General features: G+C 49.3%; 5 protein-coding genes across 5 annotated transcripts; 3 read left to right on the top strand and 2 right to left on the bottom strand.

Moving 5' to 3' along the window:
- Positions 1–822: 822 nt before the first annotated feature.
- Positions 823–4,310, top strand: N7447_002347 (GPI inositol-deacylase; the record flags this gene model as incomplete). The annotated part of the gene is made up of 3 exons (XM_057226622.1): positions 823–1,359; positions 1,416–4,006; positions 4,082–4,310. The coding sequence occupies 3 exons, from the start codon at positions 823–825 to the stop codon at positions 4,308–4,310; spliced, it is 3,357 nt and encodes a 1,118-aa protein (XP_057090638.1).
- A 3,464-nt stretch (positions 4,311–7,774) lies between these two features.
- N7447_002346 (putative translation elongation factor eEF-3) lies at positions 7,775–11,043 on the top strand (the record flags this gene model as incomplete). Its single annotated transcript, XM_057226621.1, has 2 exons — positions 7,775–10,892; positions 10,958–11,043. 2 exons carry the CDS (start codon positions 7,775–7,777, stop codon positions 11,041–11,043), a joined length of 3,204 nt encoding a protein of 1,067 aa, XP_057090637.1.
- A 2,121-nt stretch (positions 11,044–13,164) lies between these two features.
- Positions 13,165–13,389, bottom strand: N7447_002345 (uncharacterized protein; the record flags this gene model as incomplete). The annotated part of the gene is made up of 1 exon (XM_057226620.1): positions 13,165–13,389. The coding sequence occupies one exon, from the start codon at positions 13,387–13,389 to the stop codon at positions 13,165–13,167; it is 225 nt and encodes a 74-aa protein (XP_057090636.1).
- Positions 13,390–14,016: 627 nt separating this feature from the next.
- On the bottom strand, positions 14,017–15,998 carry N7447_002344 (DEAD/DEAH box helicase; the record flags this gene model as incomplete). Its single annotated transcript, XM_057226619.1, has 2 exons — positions 14,017–15,717; positions 15,765–15,998. The coding sequence occupies 2 exons, from the start codon at positions 15,996–15,998 to the stop codon at positions 14,017–14,019; spliced, it is 1,935 nt and encodes a 644-aa protein (XP_057090635.1).
- A 232-nt stretch (positions 15,999–16,230) lies between these two features.
- Positions 16,231–18,114, top strand: N7447_002343 (uncharacterized protein; the record flags this gene model as incomplete). Its single annotated transcript, XM_057226618.1, has 1 exon — positions 16,231–18,114. The coding sequence occupies one exon, from the start codon at positions 16,231–16,233 to the stop codon at positions 18,112–18,114; it is 1,884 nt and encodes a 627-aa protein (XP_057090634.1).
- Positions 18,115–18,145: the final 31 nt, after the last annotated feature.

The raw sequence follows: 18,145 nt of genomic DNA, 5'->3' as shown, positions 1-18,145 counted from the left end.
TTAAGTAAGATAATGAAATATCATAAAGTTAAGATGATTCTAACATGAGTTGAATATGGATGTGAGGCTATTAGGGTAGAGTCTATCACGCCATTGCTGATAATAGAGTCCAAGAATATATTATAAGATAAAGGGGGTTTGGTCTAAATATCCAGCTAGTTTAATACATAATTAATGCACATAATTTGGAAAACATCCTTTTAAGATGTACCCTTTAGGGAGCTTTGCATTTATTTTATAGTCAGCCAGTGACATACGCGTCCTGCAGGAACATCCTGATGGGATACACGGTTGCCTGCCGTGGGAGTTCCATTGCATCTATACTGGCCTTGACATTACATTTTTCCATATTTAATCCTTGTTTCATAATAGTTATAAGATATAATACGATTCTCGCCCTTGGCTTTAGTGGTTTCAAGCTTCTAGGGCTATCCTAGTCTATGGTGATTGCCAAGACTATCATGCCAATTGCGTCGAAAAAAAAAGAGAGAGAGAAAAAAAGAAAGCATATCCAGACCGATGAATATTTCAAGTCAAAATCCTAGTTCAAAAGATTGGAAGAATCACTTCTACAGTTTATATAACACATTGAAACGTACCCACAAAAAAACCGCTCAGGGCTGCCAGGGCCAGGGACGCTCTTTTCTCCGCCAAGGCCCAGACAAACCTCCAACCGCCCCGGCTTCCATTCTTGTTCCCCATTCCCACCCCTTTCCCTTCCCCTCGTTCCTTACTCGTTAAGGGTTCTCTTGCGAGGTTTAACCCCCTGCGCCAAGAACCTGTCTGTGTGTGCTGGATGAAGTCCCGGCTCCGCCTTCTCCAATGCACAGACGCTCGTCGGGATCCCCTGTCGAGGACGAAGATTCCGCCTCCCGAACAGACGATGGGACCGCCATCGACGAGAAAACCAAATCCCAAATAGCTAGGCGCGGCACCAGCTTTGACCTTCGCCGCGACGGCAGCGCGGCTCCGCGCTCCCGAAACTCGAGCATGTGGCGCACCCCGTCCTCCCAACCTTCGAACGATACCAAACCGATGCCATTGGGATCCCCTCGACTTCCGATGGAAGCCCCCTCTCCCGATAGCCGTCGTGTGCGACAATCTCGACAACGCAGTCCATGGTCTTGCTCCATCCTGACGGCCTTGACCACTTGCGTTGCTGTCGCGTTTCTGATCTCCATTGTCAGCTCCTTCACCGGTCGGCAACATGGCGGAGATGGTTGCGGTGTTCCAATGATGAGTCCGACGTTCATTCGTATGCTGGAGTTTGACACGGAACATACCCGTTTTGCAAGCAAATACAATCTCTTCGTTTATCGGGAGGAAGGCGTGGATCATTACACCCAGGATAACATTGGGGTACGGTGGCCCCTCGGTGCATGCGCTTGGATTATTGTGCTGACTCGTGTGTTTAGTTGAACGGAGTGCCAGTTTTGTTTCTGCCCGGGAACGCTGGAAGTTATCGCCAAGTCCGATCTTTGGCCGCCGAGGCCTCGCGGCATTACTACGATGTGGTCGGACACGACGAGAGCCGCCATGCGGCTGGAACGCGGAGCTTGGACTTTTTCATGGTGGACTTCAACGAGGATATGGCGGCGTTCCATGGACAAACGCTGTTGGATCAGGCGGAATACGTGAACGAGGCGATCTCATACATCCTATCACTTTACCACGATCCGCGACGCACCCGCCGAGATCCAGGGTTACCGGATCCCAGCGCAGTCATCCTTATCGGACACTCTATGGGTGGAATAGTGGCACGAACATCTCTGACTATGGCAAACTACCAGGCCAATTCGGTCAATACGATCATCACCATGTCTGCACCTCACGCAAAACCGCCCGTCTCCTTCGATTCCGATATCGTCCATACCTATAAACAAATCAACGATTATTGGCGCAACGCCTATGCGCAGACATGGGCTAACAACAACCCGCTATGGCATGTCACTCTCATCTCCATTGCGGGTGGCGCGCGTGACACCGTGGTGCCCTCCGACTATGCCAGTATATCGTCTCTCGTCCCCGAGACACACGGATTTACCGTGTTTACTTCTTCTATTCCGGATGTCTGGATTGGCATGGATCACCTATCGATTACTTGGTGCGACCAATTCCGCAAGGCGATAATTAAATCCTTATTTGAAATCGTCGACGCCCGACGCCCTACTCAAACGAAACCACGGGCAGAACGGATGCGTGTGCTCAAGCGGTGGTATTTGACAGGTCTGGAGTCAGTGGCCGAGCGTACACTGCCCGAGAAGGAAGCAAATACCCTTTTGACACTCGAGGATAACGCGAACACCATTCTTGCACAGGGCCAACGGCTGATCCTGCGTGAACTGGGCCTACAGCACGGTCCGGATGTTCGCCTTTTGCCAATCCCTCCCCAGGGCGTTTCTGGTAAAAAGTTCACCCTGCTCACGGACCAAGCGCTTGATAAGAATGGCAATATTGAGGTTCTCTTCTGCAGCGTGTTCCCGCTATCCAATGGCCGTTCAACCAACTTCCCGCTAAATTTGGATTTCTCTGGTGGCACTGTGGGCTCAACCCGTTTGGCCTGCAAGAGCGCGGCAGAGGATAGCATTCATTTGCCTGCCTCGACCCGCTCGTCGAAACATGCTTACGATCGTAATCCGCCCTTCTCGTATCTCCAATACGACTTGGAGACACTTGCAGAACATCAGTTCGTGGCTGTTGTTGACAAGGCCAATGTACCAACTTCAGGCTTCCTTGTCGCCGAGTTCTCGGACAGCTCGGATGCAATGATTCGGGCCAAGGTGGGATTGGGAGGACTGCTCAGCGCTGGCCTGAAGATGCGGCTACCCGCACAACGACCCATGCTCACCGAGGTGAAGATCCCTGCACTGTATTCGAGCCTACTCGACTACCGGCTGAAGATCACTCGCCATCCTCAGAAGGATGAGCTGTTTGCTCCGTTGCTCCGACAATCCGTCTCTGACCCCCATGAGTCGAAGTTCTTCGTCAATGTTAATGAAGTCAACGTGAACCTGCATGGTGTGGCGCCATATATGCCCCCTGCAATTAGCGAGCAGGCCACTCTCGGAGGCGTATCATTCCACCTGTGGACGGATCCAACCTCTGGCTCGACGGTCGACATCTCCCTCCAAGTCGATCTCACCAGCAGTCTTGGGGAGCTAGTGATGCGGTATCGGACCGTCTTCGCGGCGTTCCCACTACTCGTCGTTGCCCTCGTTCTCCGAAAGCAGTTCCAGGTCTACGATGAGTCTGGCTACTTTATTCCCTTCACCGATGGCCTTGATCGTGCATTGCGGTCTTCCTTCCCGCTCCTTCTGGTGGCGATGTCTCTGCTGGCCTCCTCCCTGGCCACCTCCAAGGCCCTGCCTCAGACCGATGAAACCCTCCATTGGCGGTCCAACTCGACCGAGACTCCCGTCGATTTTACCAAGAATGATCTCTTGCTTGGTTCACAAGACGCTTTCTTTTGGTTCTTAGTCCCGGTATTTGGTCTCATCAGCGTTGGCGTTTGCGTCCTTGTCAACTATCTCGCTCTCCTCATCGTGACCATCTTCTCCTGGGTCTATGGGATTCTACACAGCAAGTCAGGCTATATCCGGCGAGAAGACCGGGGAAACCTGCCGATCTTCCACACCCCCACTCCTCGACGACGCATTATCCACACCGCCATCCTTTTGATCCTTGTCTCGACTGTCATCCCCTACCAGTTTGCCTATATGGTCGCCTGCATTGTGCAGCTAGCTACGTGTGTGCGGGCACAATGGCATGCCAAGGAAACCAGGTCCACCTCGCATCTGAACTTCGGCAACTACGCACAATCCATCTTAATTCTGATGCTGTGGATCTTGCCAATCAACGTGCTTGTTCTCCTAGTCTGGGCCCACAATCTCGTCGTTCACTGGTTTATGCCATTCTCGTCTCACCACAACGTCTTATCTATTATGCCCTTCCTCGTTCTCGTCGAGACCATGACCAGCGGCGCTATGATCCCGCGCATCACGACCAGGTATGTAGAGTAGTTCTATCTGGATTCTCCTTCGCCCTCACAAGTTCTAAGCTAACATATCTATCTCCGTCCCAGGTTCAGACACGTAACCTCAATGATCTTCTTCGCCATCGCCATCTACTCAGCGATCTACGGCGTTTCCTACGCGTATCTCCTCCACCACCTTGCCAACCTCCTCGCAGCCTGGTTCGTCGGGATTTACCTATTCGGCAATAATTTCTCACCGCGCCGTCTATGGCGTATCATCGATGGCGACGAACTCCCTTCCGAAACAGGGAGCAGTCACGTTAAGAAGAAGCCATGAAAGCTAATCACGTCTGTTGTTGTTCCGCTTTGCTTTTTGTTGTCACGGAGTTGTGTCGCGCATATGGGTCTGGAGTTTCAAGCGTTTTTCACTTTTTTGTATAGACATCGGGGGTTTCCCAGGGTTTCCCAGCGATTTTACTCTTTTCGATGTCCCCATCTTTTCCTGTCTTCACCCCCAACCCTTCAATCTCCCCGCATCACTTGTCACGACACCTAACCCACAAGGCCACGTCTCTCAGTGAGAATTATGTCCCTGTTGGTACTACTCGACGCTCGCAACCCCCATATTTCAGACTTCGCTCTCTCGTCTGGTGGCTGCTATGATGAAGTCTTGTATATATTCCCGGTGTGCTCTTATTTTCTGTTTCTGCTTTGTTTTGTTCATAATCTGAACATAGATTTGCGGGATGCGATGGTCTGATTGTGCTTGGTTCTGGGTGTGTCGGTGGTTCTGTGTTTTTGTTTCTGGTTTATAGAGCTGTGCATTCCCACATACTAATTACCTTCTCACTTGATGTTTTTCTCTGTAGACCACTACTGTATGAGGCTTTTAACATCAATCTTGTTATAAATATGTTTTCTATTTCGATATCTATACCTGCGGTCAAGAACATTAAAAGATACAGCATGTATGCACTGAAGGATTCTTGCATGGAGTACGATGCACCTCGCACGAACCCGCCAGCCTCAAACTATCTATACGAGACCAAGCCCCCGATAGGTTGTCTTTCTTACCCCTTGATTTCCCCTGCTTTTTCGAAACGATAGGCTCATCCCAGGTCAACCCCCTGGAGCTACATGTAGCTATGTATCAGAGAGAAAGGAAGGGTCTAAGCGCTATATCCGGACAGGGGGCCTCGTAACAAAGCATAGGTAAAAAGGGGCTGTGAGAGATAGAAAAAAATATAAAAAAAAATGAAAGTATAAGAAACACATGCATAAATTAGAAATGAAAGGATCAGATCTTCAGATCACAACTGTACAGAGTACGGAGTACGGCCTCCTTACACGGCATCTACCCCGGATTCAAATGGTGGATACCAAGCATGTCTTACATAGTCTAACCCCTTTGTAACGAGTCAATTTACAAAGGGAGTTAGATCAGTAAGATGAAGATTCGCCTCCGTTCCCCATCAAATAAACAACTGGGGCCGTACAGATGCGGATCCACTTTCAGAATATGATATGTCCGGATATCGGCAGATGACCTCAATATTTGCATAGTCTAGAAATAATGAACCAAGTGAGTCTAAGATAGAACAGCCATCTACCAAAATGTACGGTGTAGATGTGATGACCTCGCCCCGACGTGTGGCGAACGCCACATTCAGAGAAACGGAAAATAAACGAGTCTCTTCCAGAAACAGGTGTGGTTTGGTTTGAGAAAAAACAAAGATCGAAGATGATTCGCTCGCGCGGAAATCTCGGGTTTATACACCATATAGCGTTGATTATTTTTTTAAAAAATTTTCAATGGCATTGTTGGACTATGGCAAGTAAGGAATGTGTTAGAGGGCCCACTGGATCGAATCCATGGTGTTTAGGCTTTTGCTATTGTTTTCGATTCTTTTTGCCACTATGCACATTGAGTTGTAAATGGCTTATTCGAATCTGTGTAAAATTTTTATTAAAATATGCTTTTTTAAAGAAAATTAGAAAAGAACCCCGAAACGCCTCTGAATAAAATTGTCTAGAGTCCACTGTTATAGTTTTACCGGCGTGCTAACATTTGTTGTTACCGATCCTCTGTTAAGCCTAATCACCACGTGCACCCGACTACTTTGGAGGGTTTCAAAAAAAAGAAATCGATCAGCAGCAGAGCTTTATTAAGTAGAGAAGAAGTTGAATATCGTGATTTGAACACGCTCGCGAATAGCGTTTCAAAGGACAAATCTAGGATTGCTCCCGGAAGCTGTCAAAAGTCCAAAATATGATTCCTTATAATGGCTACCAATTTTAGGTACATGCGTTAGATCGCCGGTAAGACGTTATAAAAATATAAAAATAGAGTTCGGGCTTTCTTTTTTTTCCCAAGGGTTTTTTGCCACTCGAATCTGAATCCTTTCGCGGGGGATAAGGGCCCTGCGATAACGCTAGGGGGCAGTTCCTTTGTTCTAGACGATTACATGTGGTACTCGGCGTATGTTGTATAGCTAAATTTAAATTTTCTTGGAGGCTATGTAGATTTTGTATAACACGCGATAAGCGATAAGATAAATCTAAATCAAGTGGTGAAAAAAAAATATTATCCCGTGGTTGATATTCGTGTTTAATTGGACGTACAAACAAAGACATTATCATACAAATTAGGAATTCACTCACGCTGGGAATGTAGTTGAATATTAGTTGGACAGGCAGTTGGACAGGCTTGCGATTTTTATTTCTGGCTGACTTTTGGCTGAGACTACACACAGCTCTGACTTGCACGTCAACTACATATGTCGTCTCAGGTGGGATCCAGCGGTTAAGCATCCGCAGTCGACACGGAGGTGCCAAGTCTGGGTCTGGATGGATACGGGAAGATCAGAATACCAAGGTGGAAGAAGATTTTAACACGGTAACTCTAAAACTATGCAGTTCTATTTTTCTTGGAGAAAACTCGGGTATCTTCATTGTGTTTCTGCATGGTACTGCGCCACTCGATCATGAGTGGCGAACGGCGACTCGCGCCTCGGGCTGATTTTACGATGTACTGGATAGGAGTGTTAAGTACCATAGTATGGGACTAAAGTATTCCCGGATACATTGCCTAGAGAAGGTCGGGCATAGGGTTGGGCATGAGATCTGTGATGGAACTTGGGGTAGAAATTAGCTGGAATTTAGATGAGAGTTCAGATTATACCTATACCTATTAATCAGTGTGTTAATGTGGTAGTAAATACAATAGATCTAGATGTATAATATACAATGTACAGGCCATTTAATTCAATATAGAATATTCATTCAAAAATAAAATAAAAAGCCACATACTAAGCCAGATACGGCCAGGCAACGGATTCAACCAATCAGACAAAGGGGATTCGGGCAAAAGCAGGACTTGACCCAATAAGGGTGTAGGAGCAGAACTACTAAGCCTAGTTCGGTACTAGTGGACAATGGGCCTGAAAATTTTTTAAAATTTTTTGATTGCCATTTTCATAGGGTTTTGCCGCCCAGGTTATGCCACACGATAAATATCCTCGCCCCCCTTCTCTTCTCCCCCTCCTCTCCTCCACTCCTGCATCTTTTTTTTCGAGGGTCGGCCTCTTCTTTCTTTTTTTTTGTTTTCTACTCTGCATAGACAGAATAGAAACTCTTACGCTCCAATCTTTGAGCGCTTGCGTCTAGAACTTTCGACGCAGTTGAGTCTTTTGCTCAAAAAAAATTTCAACGATACCCCTCATAGAAAAAAAAGGAAGGATTTTTCTTTCTTTACTCTAATACCCCTTCCTCTTTTTCCCAACCGTCAAAATTTCTTCCAAAATGCCTGCCGCCAACGTCGCCAGCTCTCCTGCCGTCACTGGCAAGGAGACCGCTCAGTCGGTTGCTGTCCTCGAGGACCTCATCAAGAACCTCAACATCTCCACCAGCGCTGATGAGACCATTGCCGCGGCCAACAACATCGCCACTCTCTTCGGTGGTCCCATCCCCGAGCAGGTCCTCCCTGCCAAGGCTGCCGAGCTCTTCAAGAAGCAGCTCGCCAACAAGAAGGACGCTGTCGCCCGTGAGCGTGCCTGCGAGGGTATCCGTGCTATTGCCTCGCACTCCACAATCTCTCCCGCTGTTGAGCCCCACCTCGTGGCTCTCCTCGGTCCCGTCCTCGCCGCTGTTGGTGACAAGATGGTCCCCGTCAAGCAGGCTGCTCAGTCCGCCGCTGTCGCTATCGTCCAGGCTGTTAGCGGTAACGCCGTCAAGGCCGTTATCACTCCTATCCTCGACTCTCTCGCCAACGCCCAGAAGTGGCCCGAAAAGATGGCTGCTCTCGACTGCATCAACATCCTTGTCGAGTCTGCCCAGATGCAGCTCGGTTACCAGGTCCCCACTTTGATCCCCGTCATCTCCGAGGCCATGTGGGACACCAAGTCCGAGATCAAGAAGGCTGCCTACTCCACCATGGAGAAGGTCTGCGGTCTGATTGTCAACAAGGATATTGAGCGTTTCATTCCCGAGCTGATCAAGTGTATTGCCAAGCCCGAGAACGTCGCCGAGACCGTTCACTTGCTCGGTGCCACCACTTTCGTTACTGATGTCACTGGCCCTACCCTCGCTATCATGGTTCCCCTGCTGGATCGTGGTCTTGTTGAGCGTGAGACCGCCATCAAGCGTAAGACTGCTGTCATTGTCGACAACATGTGTAAGCTTGTGGAGGACCCCCAGCTTGTCGCTCCTTTCTTGCCTAAGATGTTGCCCGGCTTGAACAAGAACAACGAGACTCTTGCCGACCCCGAGGCCCGTGAGAAGACCCGCCAGGCTCTCGACACCCTCAGCCGTGTCGGTAACGTCGTCGACGGCAAGATCCCCGAGGTCTCCCGCGCCGGTGATATCTCCACCGTCGCTGCCATCCTCAAGGAGATCCTCGAGGCCAAGCACAAGGACGTCATTGCCTCTTCCGAGGAGGCCATCAACTACGTTGCTGCCATCGCCGCTCAGCTCGTTGATGAGAAGGAGAACGACCACGTCATCTGGACCCAGAACACCATTCCTTACATCACTGCCATCGTTGGCGAGGCTGATGCCAAGGCTGTCGCCGAGGAGCTCCGTAAGAAGGCCTGCCCCGACGCCGCCGCTGCTGATGCCGTTGCCTCCGACGAGGAGGAAGGTGTTGATCTTTGCAACTGCACTTTCTCCCTGGCTTACGGTGCCAAGATTCTGCTGAACCAGACTCACCTGCGCCTCAAGCGTGGCCAGCGTTACGGTCTCCTCGGCCCCAACGGTTCCGGAAAGACCACTCTCATGCGTGCTATCAACAACGAGCAGCTTGAGGGCTTCCCCAAGAAGGATGAGGTCAAGACCGTCTACGTCGAGCACGATCTCGACTCTGCCGATACTGAGCAGACTGTCATTGCCTGGACCCAGAAGAAGCTGGCTGAGGTTGGCCAGAACCCTCCCCGTGCGGAGCTTGAGGACAAGCTGCTCAACGAGTTCGGTTTCTCCGAGTTCCAGATCCAGGGTCCCATCACTGCCCTCTCCGGTGGTTGGAAGATGAAGCTCGCTCTCTGCCGTGCTGTCTTCGAGAACCCCGATATTCTCCTGCTCGACGAGCCTACCAACCACTTGGACGTCAAGAACGTCGCATGGCTCGAGAACTACCTGAAGAACTCCCCTTGCACTTCCATCATGGTGTCTCACGACTCCAAGTTCCTTGACAACGTCATCCAGCACGTCGTTCACTACGAGCGCTTCAAGCTCCGCCGTTACCGCGGTTCCCTCTCCGACTTCGTCAAGGCTCACCCCGCTGCCAAGTCCTACTACGAGCTCGGTGCCTCCGAGATGGAGTTCAAGTTCCCCGAGCCCGGTTTCCTTGAGGGTGTCAAGACCAAGTCCAAGGCCATTTGCCGTGTTAGCAACATGTCCTTCCAGTACCCCGGTACCCCCAAGCCCCAGATTCACGGAATTACCTTCCAGGTCTCCCTTGGCTCCCGTATTGCCGTCATCGGTGCCAACGGTGCTGGCAAGTCTACTCTCGTTAACGTCCTGACTGGTGAACTTATCCCCACTTCCGGTGAGGTCTACCAGCACGAGAACATCCGTATTGCCTACATTAAGCAGCACGCTTTCGCTCACATCGATAACCACCTCGACTCCACTCCTTCCGAGTACATCCAGTGGCGTTTCCAGACCGGTGAGGACCGTGAGACTATGGATCGCGCCAACAAGATCGTCACCGAGGAGGACGAGAAGGCCATGGACAAGATCTACCAGGTTGAGGGCACCTTCCGCCGTGTCATTGGCATCCACTCTCGTCGCAAGTTCAAGAACTCTTACGAGTATGAGATCTCTTGGTCTCTGGGTGACAACATCGGCATGAAGTCCGAGAAGTGGACTCCTCTCATGTCCGCCGACAACACCTGGTTGCCCCGTTCCGAGATTATCGTCTCCCACCCCAAGCAGGTCGCCGAGGTCGATCAGAAGGAGGCCCTCGCCTCCGGTCAGTTCCGTCCCCTTGTCCGCAAGGAGATCGAGCAGCACTGCGCCAACTTCGGTCTCGATGCCGAGCTTGTTTCTCACTCTCGCATGCGTGGTCTCTCCGGTGGCCAGCGTGTCAAGGTCGTTCTCGCCGCTTGCTCATGGCAGCGTCCCCACCTTATCGTCCTTGACGAGCCCACTAACTACCTCGACCGTGACTCCCTCGGTGCCCTTTCCAAGGCTATCAAGTCTTTCGAGGGTGGTGTTGTTATCATTACTCACTCCCGCGAGTTCACTGAGCACCTGACTGAGGAAGTCTGGGCTGTCAACGACGGTGTCATGACCCCCTCCGGACACAACTGGGTCCAGGGTCAGGGTTCTGGCCCCCGTCTCGACGCCAAGGCCGACGATGATGAGGATAAGTTCGATGCCATGGGTAACAAGATCGTTGTGGCCAAGAAGGTCAAGCTTACTGGTATGTCATACAATTCTTTCTCACTTTTATATCACAATGTTCAATTGCTAACTCACATCTTACAGGCTCTGAGCTTCGCAAGAAGAAGAAGGACCGTGCTGCCCGCCGCAAGCGTGGTGAGGAGGTGTTCTCTGATGAGGATGATCTTTGAACATCCAATCGGGGTGTTTAATGCATATTATGATCGCTTGATGAATTTCATATGCTTTGCTAGGACAAAATACATTTCTATGTTCAAACATTCGTTATTATTATCTTTATAATTTCCTGTAGATTTGAGACCTCGTAACTTGGAGCATAAAGCTATGCGCTGGTCATGGTCGAAGTAATCGCAGAATGAGTAATCTTTCCCCAAAATAATGTCAATATTCCGATCTGCAGGAAATATCATGGTTTCCCCTTGCCTATGTTGAACCTATGGTTTGCCTTCCATGCGTCCTAGTTAGCTTCCTGTTACCATCCACTTCCATGTGCTCAATGTCAAACTTTTTGTTTTCACTCTCATTAAGATTAACCAGGGTTCTATATGTTGTATGTACGTTTATTATATCTTCTGTAGGAGCCAAGCGAACGCAGAAACATTACAATACATGGTCACATGCATGACAATGTTCATTATCCGGAAATACTCCATGTCCGACACATGACACATCGTGACCATGATTGCAGCCCTGCAACTCCATCATGGACCCTCGCCTCCTTTTGATGCCGTTATCAGTGTCCACCCATATACCAATTCCCTATCCTAGCCCTCTTGAGTCACAGTTGGGCCGGTTACCATATCAACCAGCCAATGGCCGAGCAGTAACTCGGCTACATCTTCCTTGGTCTAGTGGTGATGATTTCCGCTTGTCATTAATACCGATAAGCGCGGGAGACCGGGGTTCGATTCCCCGAGGGAGAGATTTCTTTTTTGTTTTTGCCTGGGAAATGGGTGAATTTCTATCCACTGGAGGAATCCCAGTGGGGGGACCTCTTCTGGACGGCCAATACCAAATCTCACAAAGGGAGTCTACCGCAAACCCATTCTGCATACTTTGCAGAAGGAAAGGTGAAGAATAGCATTTATAAATTGCTTTTATATGCACCTTTTGTGTATAATTCCACAGCTCAGCACGTCTAACTACAACGAAGCATATCCATATCAACCAGAAATTTATGCGCCTCTTGCCTACCGTCCAAGTCCGAGCGTATTTACCAGCGTTGACAAATATATACTCATCGTTACATGACATGTAGACACTTCAGGATTCGGCCCATTTCATAGAGTCGGGGATTCGGCTAACATCTGAGACATCTACGCTATCAAGAGCTAGCAGGTATGATTTGTCCGCGGCTACTAGTGATTATGAATCACTAATCACTTGGACATTGATAGGTAGTAAAAGAGGCAACCGAGTATGTCGTATTCCATTCCACTTTCGTTTCTGTGTGGTAGGAGTAGGCTGCTCAAGGTAAAGCCTATCAAAAGTCCGTACGAGATATTCGACGCTTAACCTTGCATGGGCATGCTTTTGTTATTGGAGTGACCCCATCTGTACGGAATATTGTGCATGTATTGTAAAATTAGTGGTGTAAGCCCTAGCAGATCGGCATTTCCTCACGGTAAATCGTCCAACCAACACCCCGCGATCCAATGCATTAGTGATCAGCTCTCCCTCTGGCAGGCTAGACGTTGGCTTTATACAAACATGCCGACCTTCCATGCTCCGTACTGGTTTAACCTGGGTTCTTGTACAGCGTTGATGGCCTCAATCAGTTGTACAATCTCCGAGTCATGTCAGTTGTGGAATGTTATTTCCCTGTTTCTGCATAGATATATTTAGCATCCCTGTCGCTGGTTAGTTTAAGGTATTGTTAGAGTTCTCGGTTATGGTTAGGAAAATGTCTCTTTTGAAGAACAAAAAACACAGTGTCACAGATATTGACAATTGCACAAATTATAGCATCCAAAGTAGATATAACCGTATAGATCGAAGGCTCTACAGATATAGACATTTACAAGTCTCCGCTGCACCTCATGGTACTTTATGACATTAGATATCTTGCAGCTCCGACAGGCAAGAAACATAATGTGGAATCTCAGAACCGATTAAATGTCAAATAGGCACGAGACGTATCACATGTGGATACAACGTACGTATGGAATGACGGATGGTATGGAGCAGAGAGACATTGGATCAAAACCGGAGTCTTCGCCACCGGCCTGACAGCACCCACCTTTGCGAACATTGGACGTTTATTTTCTTTTAGATCAACTCTAATACTGATCCTATTTCACAAGCTCACAATCACCAGATGCGTAGCAGACTGGTGTCAATTCTTCGCTCGAATCTTCGACCACGTAAAACGACGCGGCTAGTTCGAGATCCAACAAAGCGCCGTCTGGGTCTGGAGCGATGACAGAACCCTCAAACCCGACTCGCCACTCGTTCAGTACCTGCAAGCCCTCAACACGGAAGGACAGGCAATGGGGCAGGAGCTGAATATATATCATAGATTGAAAGAGTGGGTGATTGACGCGGGGTTTCAAGACGTGCAGCAGTATATGTATTTTCTGCCGTACTCGCCTTGGCTGCGTGATCCTTGTCGCAAGGAGATTGGGAAGTATCAGGCTGTTATGGTGCAGCAGGCTGTGGAGTCTTATGGGATAAGGCTTTGTACGCAGGTTCTTGGGTGGGGTGCAGAGCCTTTGCGGATTTTTCAGGCTATGGTTAACAAGCAGTTGGGGAAAAAGCATTTGCATGCTTATGTTAAAGAGTGAGTTTTCTTTGATATTCTTGGGGCTTGGTGGGACTGACATGTGGTAGGGTTGTTGTAGTTGTATATGGGTAGGAAGCCTTTCCATCGACGATGAATGTAGGAGTTATGAGGGACGATATGTTCCCTCGGAAGTAGGTCTTGGGTGTTTGATTTTGGTTTTTTATGATATATTTCTTTATTGTTGGATACCTAGCAAGAGACTGTGACATATAATTGCTATTAAATTGTGTTTTGGAAATATGATGTTGAACCTGTCGAGCTTATATATATATATACAATGCAGGGACCTATGTAAATCTTGAGCTCGTTGTCATTAGAGTGTTGTTTGTTTCTCCAATGGTATAAACCACATATTATTCTATCAAGCCTCGACTGGCCCGACCTTCACATCAACCCTTCTTCGCAGCTCAGCCATATTATCCATTTGCCGTAGCTTTTTCCGCTTCTGAACCTCCAAGTCCTTGAAGCGCTTTTTGCCTCCATGTTTCAGCTTTGTAATCATATCAGCCGCTTGGCCGCGAGTCAAGTCCTCGGGTTTCACATTGCCATCTCGAATGCGAGCTGCATTCAGCATTTTGATTTGTCCCGGTGTTGCTTGGGCCCGTCGCCAAGGTTTCCAAGATGCGATGTAATGTTCATCAAATTTGGTACCAGCAAAGGTATCCGCTGCCCGGACAATGCTCTCCAAATCCGAGCCAGTGGCGATCCTCCGAGGCCGTGTGAATTTCGGTGCTTCGGTTTCTGGGTTTTTGAATTTCATGACGTGATGAGCCGTGAAGATATCATCTGCTTTCTCAATCGTTACCCAGCCAGATATATCAGTAAGCATATATCTATCATCGCCAACTCGGACCCAGTTGTTCGGGCTGAACGACCTTATGTGTCGCTCGGACTGCATGTCTCCTAGGAGATCATATATACTGTCATAAGTTATAAATTCGAGTTTCAGGTCGTTATCTGAGCCATCGTACGGTTCAACCGCCTCAGGGGCGGGCTTTGATTCGCTGCCCTGATCGTCATTTTTCTTCATATCTTCCACGCTGGTGTTGTCCAAAACTTCGTCTGGGTCCAAGCCGAACAGCGTAGGTGTTGACAGGACTCCAGTTGCTAGGGAGGCAACCATATCGATAACATGGCAGTCCTTTTTCCCGGGAAACAGCCGAAGACCACGCCCGATCATTTGGATGAGCAAGTTTCGAGACCTGGTGGGTCGAGCTAGGAGCACGCAGTCGATATTTGGAATGTCCGTGCCTTCTGTGAACAGACCACAGTTTAGCAACACTGGGAATTCTTGGTCCTTAAAAGCCCGGAGCTGTTCCGCACGGACAACTTTAGCTGTGCTAGCTGTGATATACCTAGCATCGACGCCATGGTCGCGGAAAGCGGCGGTAAGCTGCCGCGCGTGCTCTACATCGACACAGAATACAAGAGTTGACTTTCGATTCTTAGCACTCGCCATCCATGCCCGGACTGTGATGTTGTTTGTAGATGTAGTGTTAACCGCCTCCGAAAGCGATCCCAGGGCAAAGTCTCCGAAACTATCTTTCTTGACTTTGGACAAATTGGCCCCGGACTTGACAGTCGTGAAGATTGCATTGGACAACCAGTTTTCACTAATCATGTCCATGTAGTCCTTGTGATAGACAATATGATCAATGGCAGCACCCAGTTTGAGACCATCGAACCGCGAAAAAGTAGCGGATACACCTACCAGGACCGGTCCATTGGCAGATGGCTCGTTCAACCCAAAATGCCCCAGAGCTTCGCGGTACGATTTGGCAACAATATGGTGAGCCTCATCTACCAAAATGAGCTTGAATACACTCGGGTCGAACTTGTACATGCGTCCTCGCGCGAGTGTCTGCACTGACGCGATGATGATGTCCCCTGCTCCAGTCGCAACATTCTTGCCCATTTCTATTTCGACGATCTTATCTGGATAGGCAAGACTACAGTGCTTTGCGGCTTGTTCGACGAGTTCGCGTCGGTGGACGATGATCATGGTCTTGGTGGCTTTCGCATTATGAGGAGGGATTCGGCTGATGAGCTGTGTGAATATAACCTGCAAAGATTAGTAACATTTCGGACAAAGAATATATTCAGCCTTACTGTCTTGCCAGCTCCTGTTGCAAGCGAAATCCCTAGGCGTCGATGGCCTTCACCCAGATATTTCAGGACGGATTGGATGCTTTCCTCTTGGTAGTCGCGGAGCACAATGCTTTGAGGAACCGGGGGCTCGGTCGAATTGAAGCGCACATGGCGCAAAGATTTTTGTAATAGAGGACTCTGTACCAAGTACCTCCTTGGGAGCCTTAAGCGCGAGACACAGCGTATGAACTCCATGCAGATGTTACAAACACTCTCCCATTCTCCGGCGAGGCTCAAAATCAAGAACAAACAGTGCAAACTTTCTTATCGATAACTATGCATCTCAGTGGATCTCCTTAGCTCAACTTTTTTTCTGTTGTTTCTATAGCTCTTGATGAAATTGACGTGCCAGATTTTATTGAAGGCGCAGCTGTGATGTTTTGCTACCGATCGTTCCGCATGCGCTGCAAATCTGCGAGCCTGAACGATGAGCGACTCCGCCTCCGTATATGAGCCCGACGACGACGTCGAGTCCGAGTCCGACTTCGAACCCAGCTCGCCCGGTGAACGGTCTCCAACTCCAAATCAAGATCTGGACGAACATGAGTACCGTGGTGACACCTCATTCGAAGGGGTCGAACGACAACTCGGTGATGGACTCGGTGATGCGCTTCTGGGACGCGACCCGCAAATGCGTGGATCGCTCAGATTTCTCCGAGCCTACTCCCACCTTATCGTGGAAAACGAGGAGCTTCTGGATTATGCCTCGCTGAAGGAAACTGAGCACACATACCAACTCAGTCAATATGGCTCGATGGTCTGGACGCCCGCGGAGAAAGAAGTGTTCTTCAATGGACTGGACCGGAAGGGCAAGGGTGGCATCAAAGAGATTGCTGCTGCAATCGGTACCAAGTCGGAACTCGAGGTTATGGAATACATGCGAGTTTTGCACAAGTCCTTGAGGGCTCAGTATGATTCCGACGTGTACCTGGAGCGCATGCCTGTCTTAAGCGATGTCCCGGCGGCCACAGAAGTCAGCCAGGAATGCTGTGAGCTACTCGAGGAATATGGGGATGTTCTAGTATTGAAAGAGTCTCTCAGTGAAGCTCAAGTTGGAACGAAGAACTATGGAGACAACTGGATTATCACTACTGCTCGTGCACAGCATCTGGCCGACGGGGAGAACGCCAGTGCTCAAGGTGACCTCCGCCTCGCAGCCGATCTGCTGAGTCTTCCAGATTGGGTTCGGCTTTCTTATATTTTGTTCATGAACCTGGGTGGTAAACAAGCGGAGAACAACTGGTGGAATCTTGCCAAGAGAAAAGACCTAATCACAGCATATGGACATACCCCGTCTATGACTGCAGATACCGCCGTGGACTTCTACTCTCTCGCTGTCAGTGTCACTCGCCGCTTGGTCCAATCATCCCTTTACTTTGCAATGTCAAGATTGCGCAGCACGAACCGCAGTGGGAATGATAGAAAGGGATATGTTCGCATGCAAGATGTGCGGGCCGCCATTGAAGTACTCAACATGAAGCACCGCAGGCCCAGTTTACTGGACGTCGCTCGTCGCAATGAAACAGTCCTAGAAGACATCAACAACCGGAAAGGTTGGGTGCCTACAGTATTCACCTACGAAGAAGCCGAGGAGATCATCGACAGACACGAATGGACCCGGTACCGTAAAGACGGAACCATGTACCATGGTGACATCGACGAAGATGACAGTGAAGATGACGACAATACCAACGATAATATCGAAATGGGCGATGATATTGGAGCAGATGACGACATCGAAATGGAAATCAACAAGCAAGAGACAGAACCCGAGCCAACTCCAGAACCGGAACCTGAACCAGAGCCAGAGACAGAGCCCGAACTCGGATCAGAACCAGATTCAGAACTAGAGGACATGGATCACGATCAACCGCGCACGCGAGAGTACGCCGAAATATCAACGCCAGCTGCACCGTCAGTCGAACTGGAAATGGACCCAGAAGAAGAGCAAGCAGACATTGTGGACCAGAACGCCAGCAATCGCCAAGAGGCCAACTTTTTGAAGTTAATGGAGCAACCTGTGCCGGACTTCGTTGACGAAGAACCAATGAAGCTAGAGGAACCTGACGACGATACCAAGGTCCTACCAGAGCGCAGAATGAGAGAAGATATCTTCAACTGGCGGGATCGGATCATCTACCGCAATGAGTGGGAGGAGTACGGGTACGATTTCGCCGAGCTGAAGGAAGACATGGAAATGCCTCCGCTGAAAAGGGCTAGATACAACCAACCAGGAGTTGCTCTCCCCGCCCCGTTTCCTTTGAGCGAGGCCGTAATAGGTGACAGTGAGGACGATGAGAATGGTTCTTAGCGAGACAACCCACCAACCGCTGAGCAGCCCT

Source organism: Penicillium robsamsonii (genome assembly GCF_028829455.1).
Source record: "Penicillium robsamsonii strain IBT 29466 chromosome Unknown utg000001l_segment0_segment0, whole genome shotgun sequence".
NCBI classification, from domain to species: domain Eukaryota; kingdom Fungi; phylum Ascomycota; class Eurotiomycetes; order Eurotiales; family Aspergillaceae; genus Penicillium; species Penicillium robsamsonii.
The sequence above is the reverse complement of the archived record's forward strand: the minus strand, read 5'-3'. Positions and strand labels throughout refer to the sequence as shown.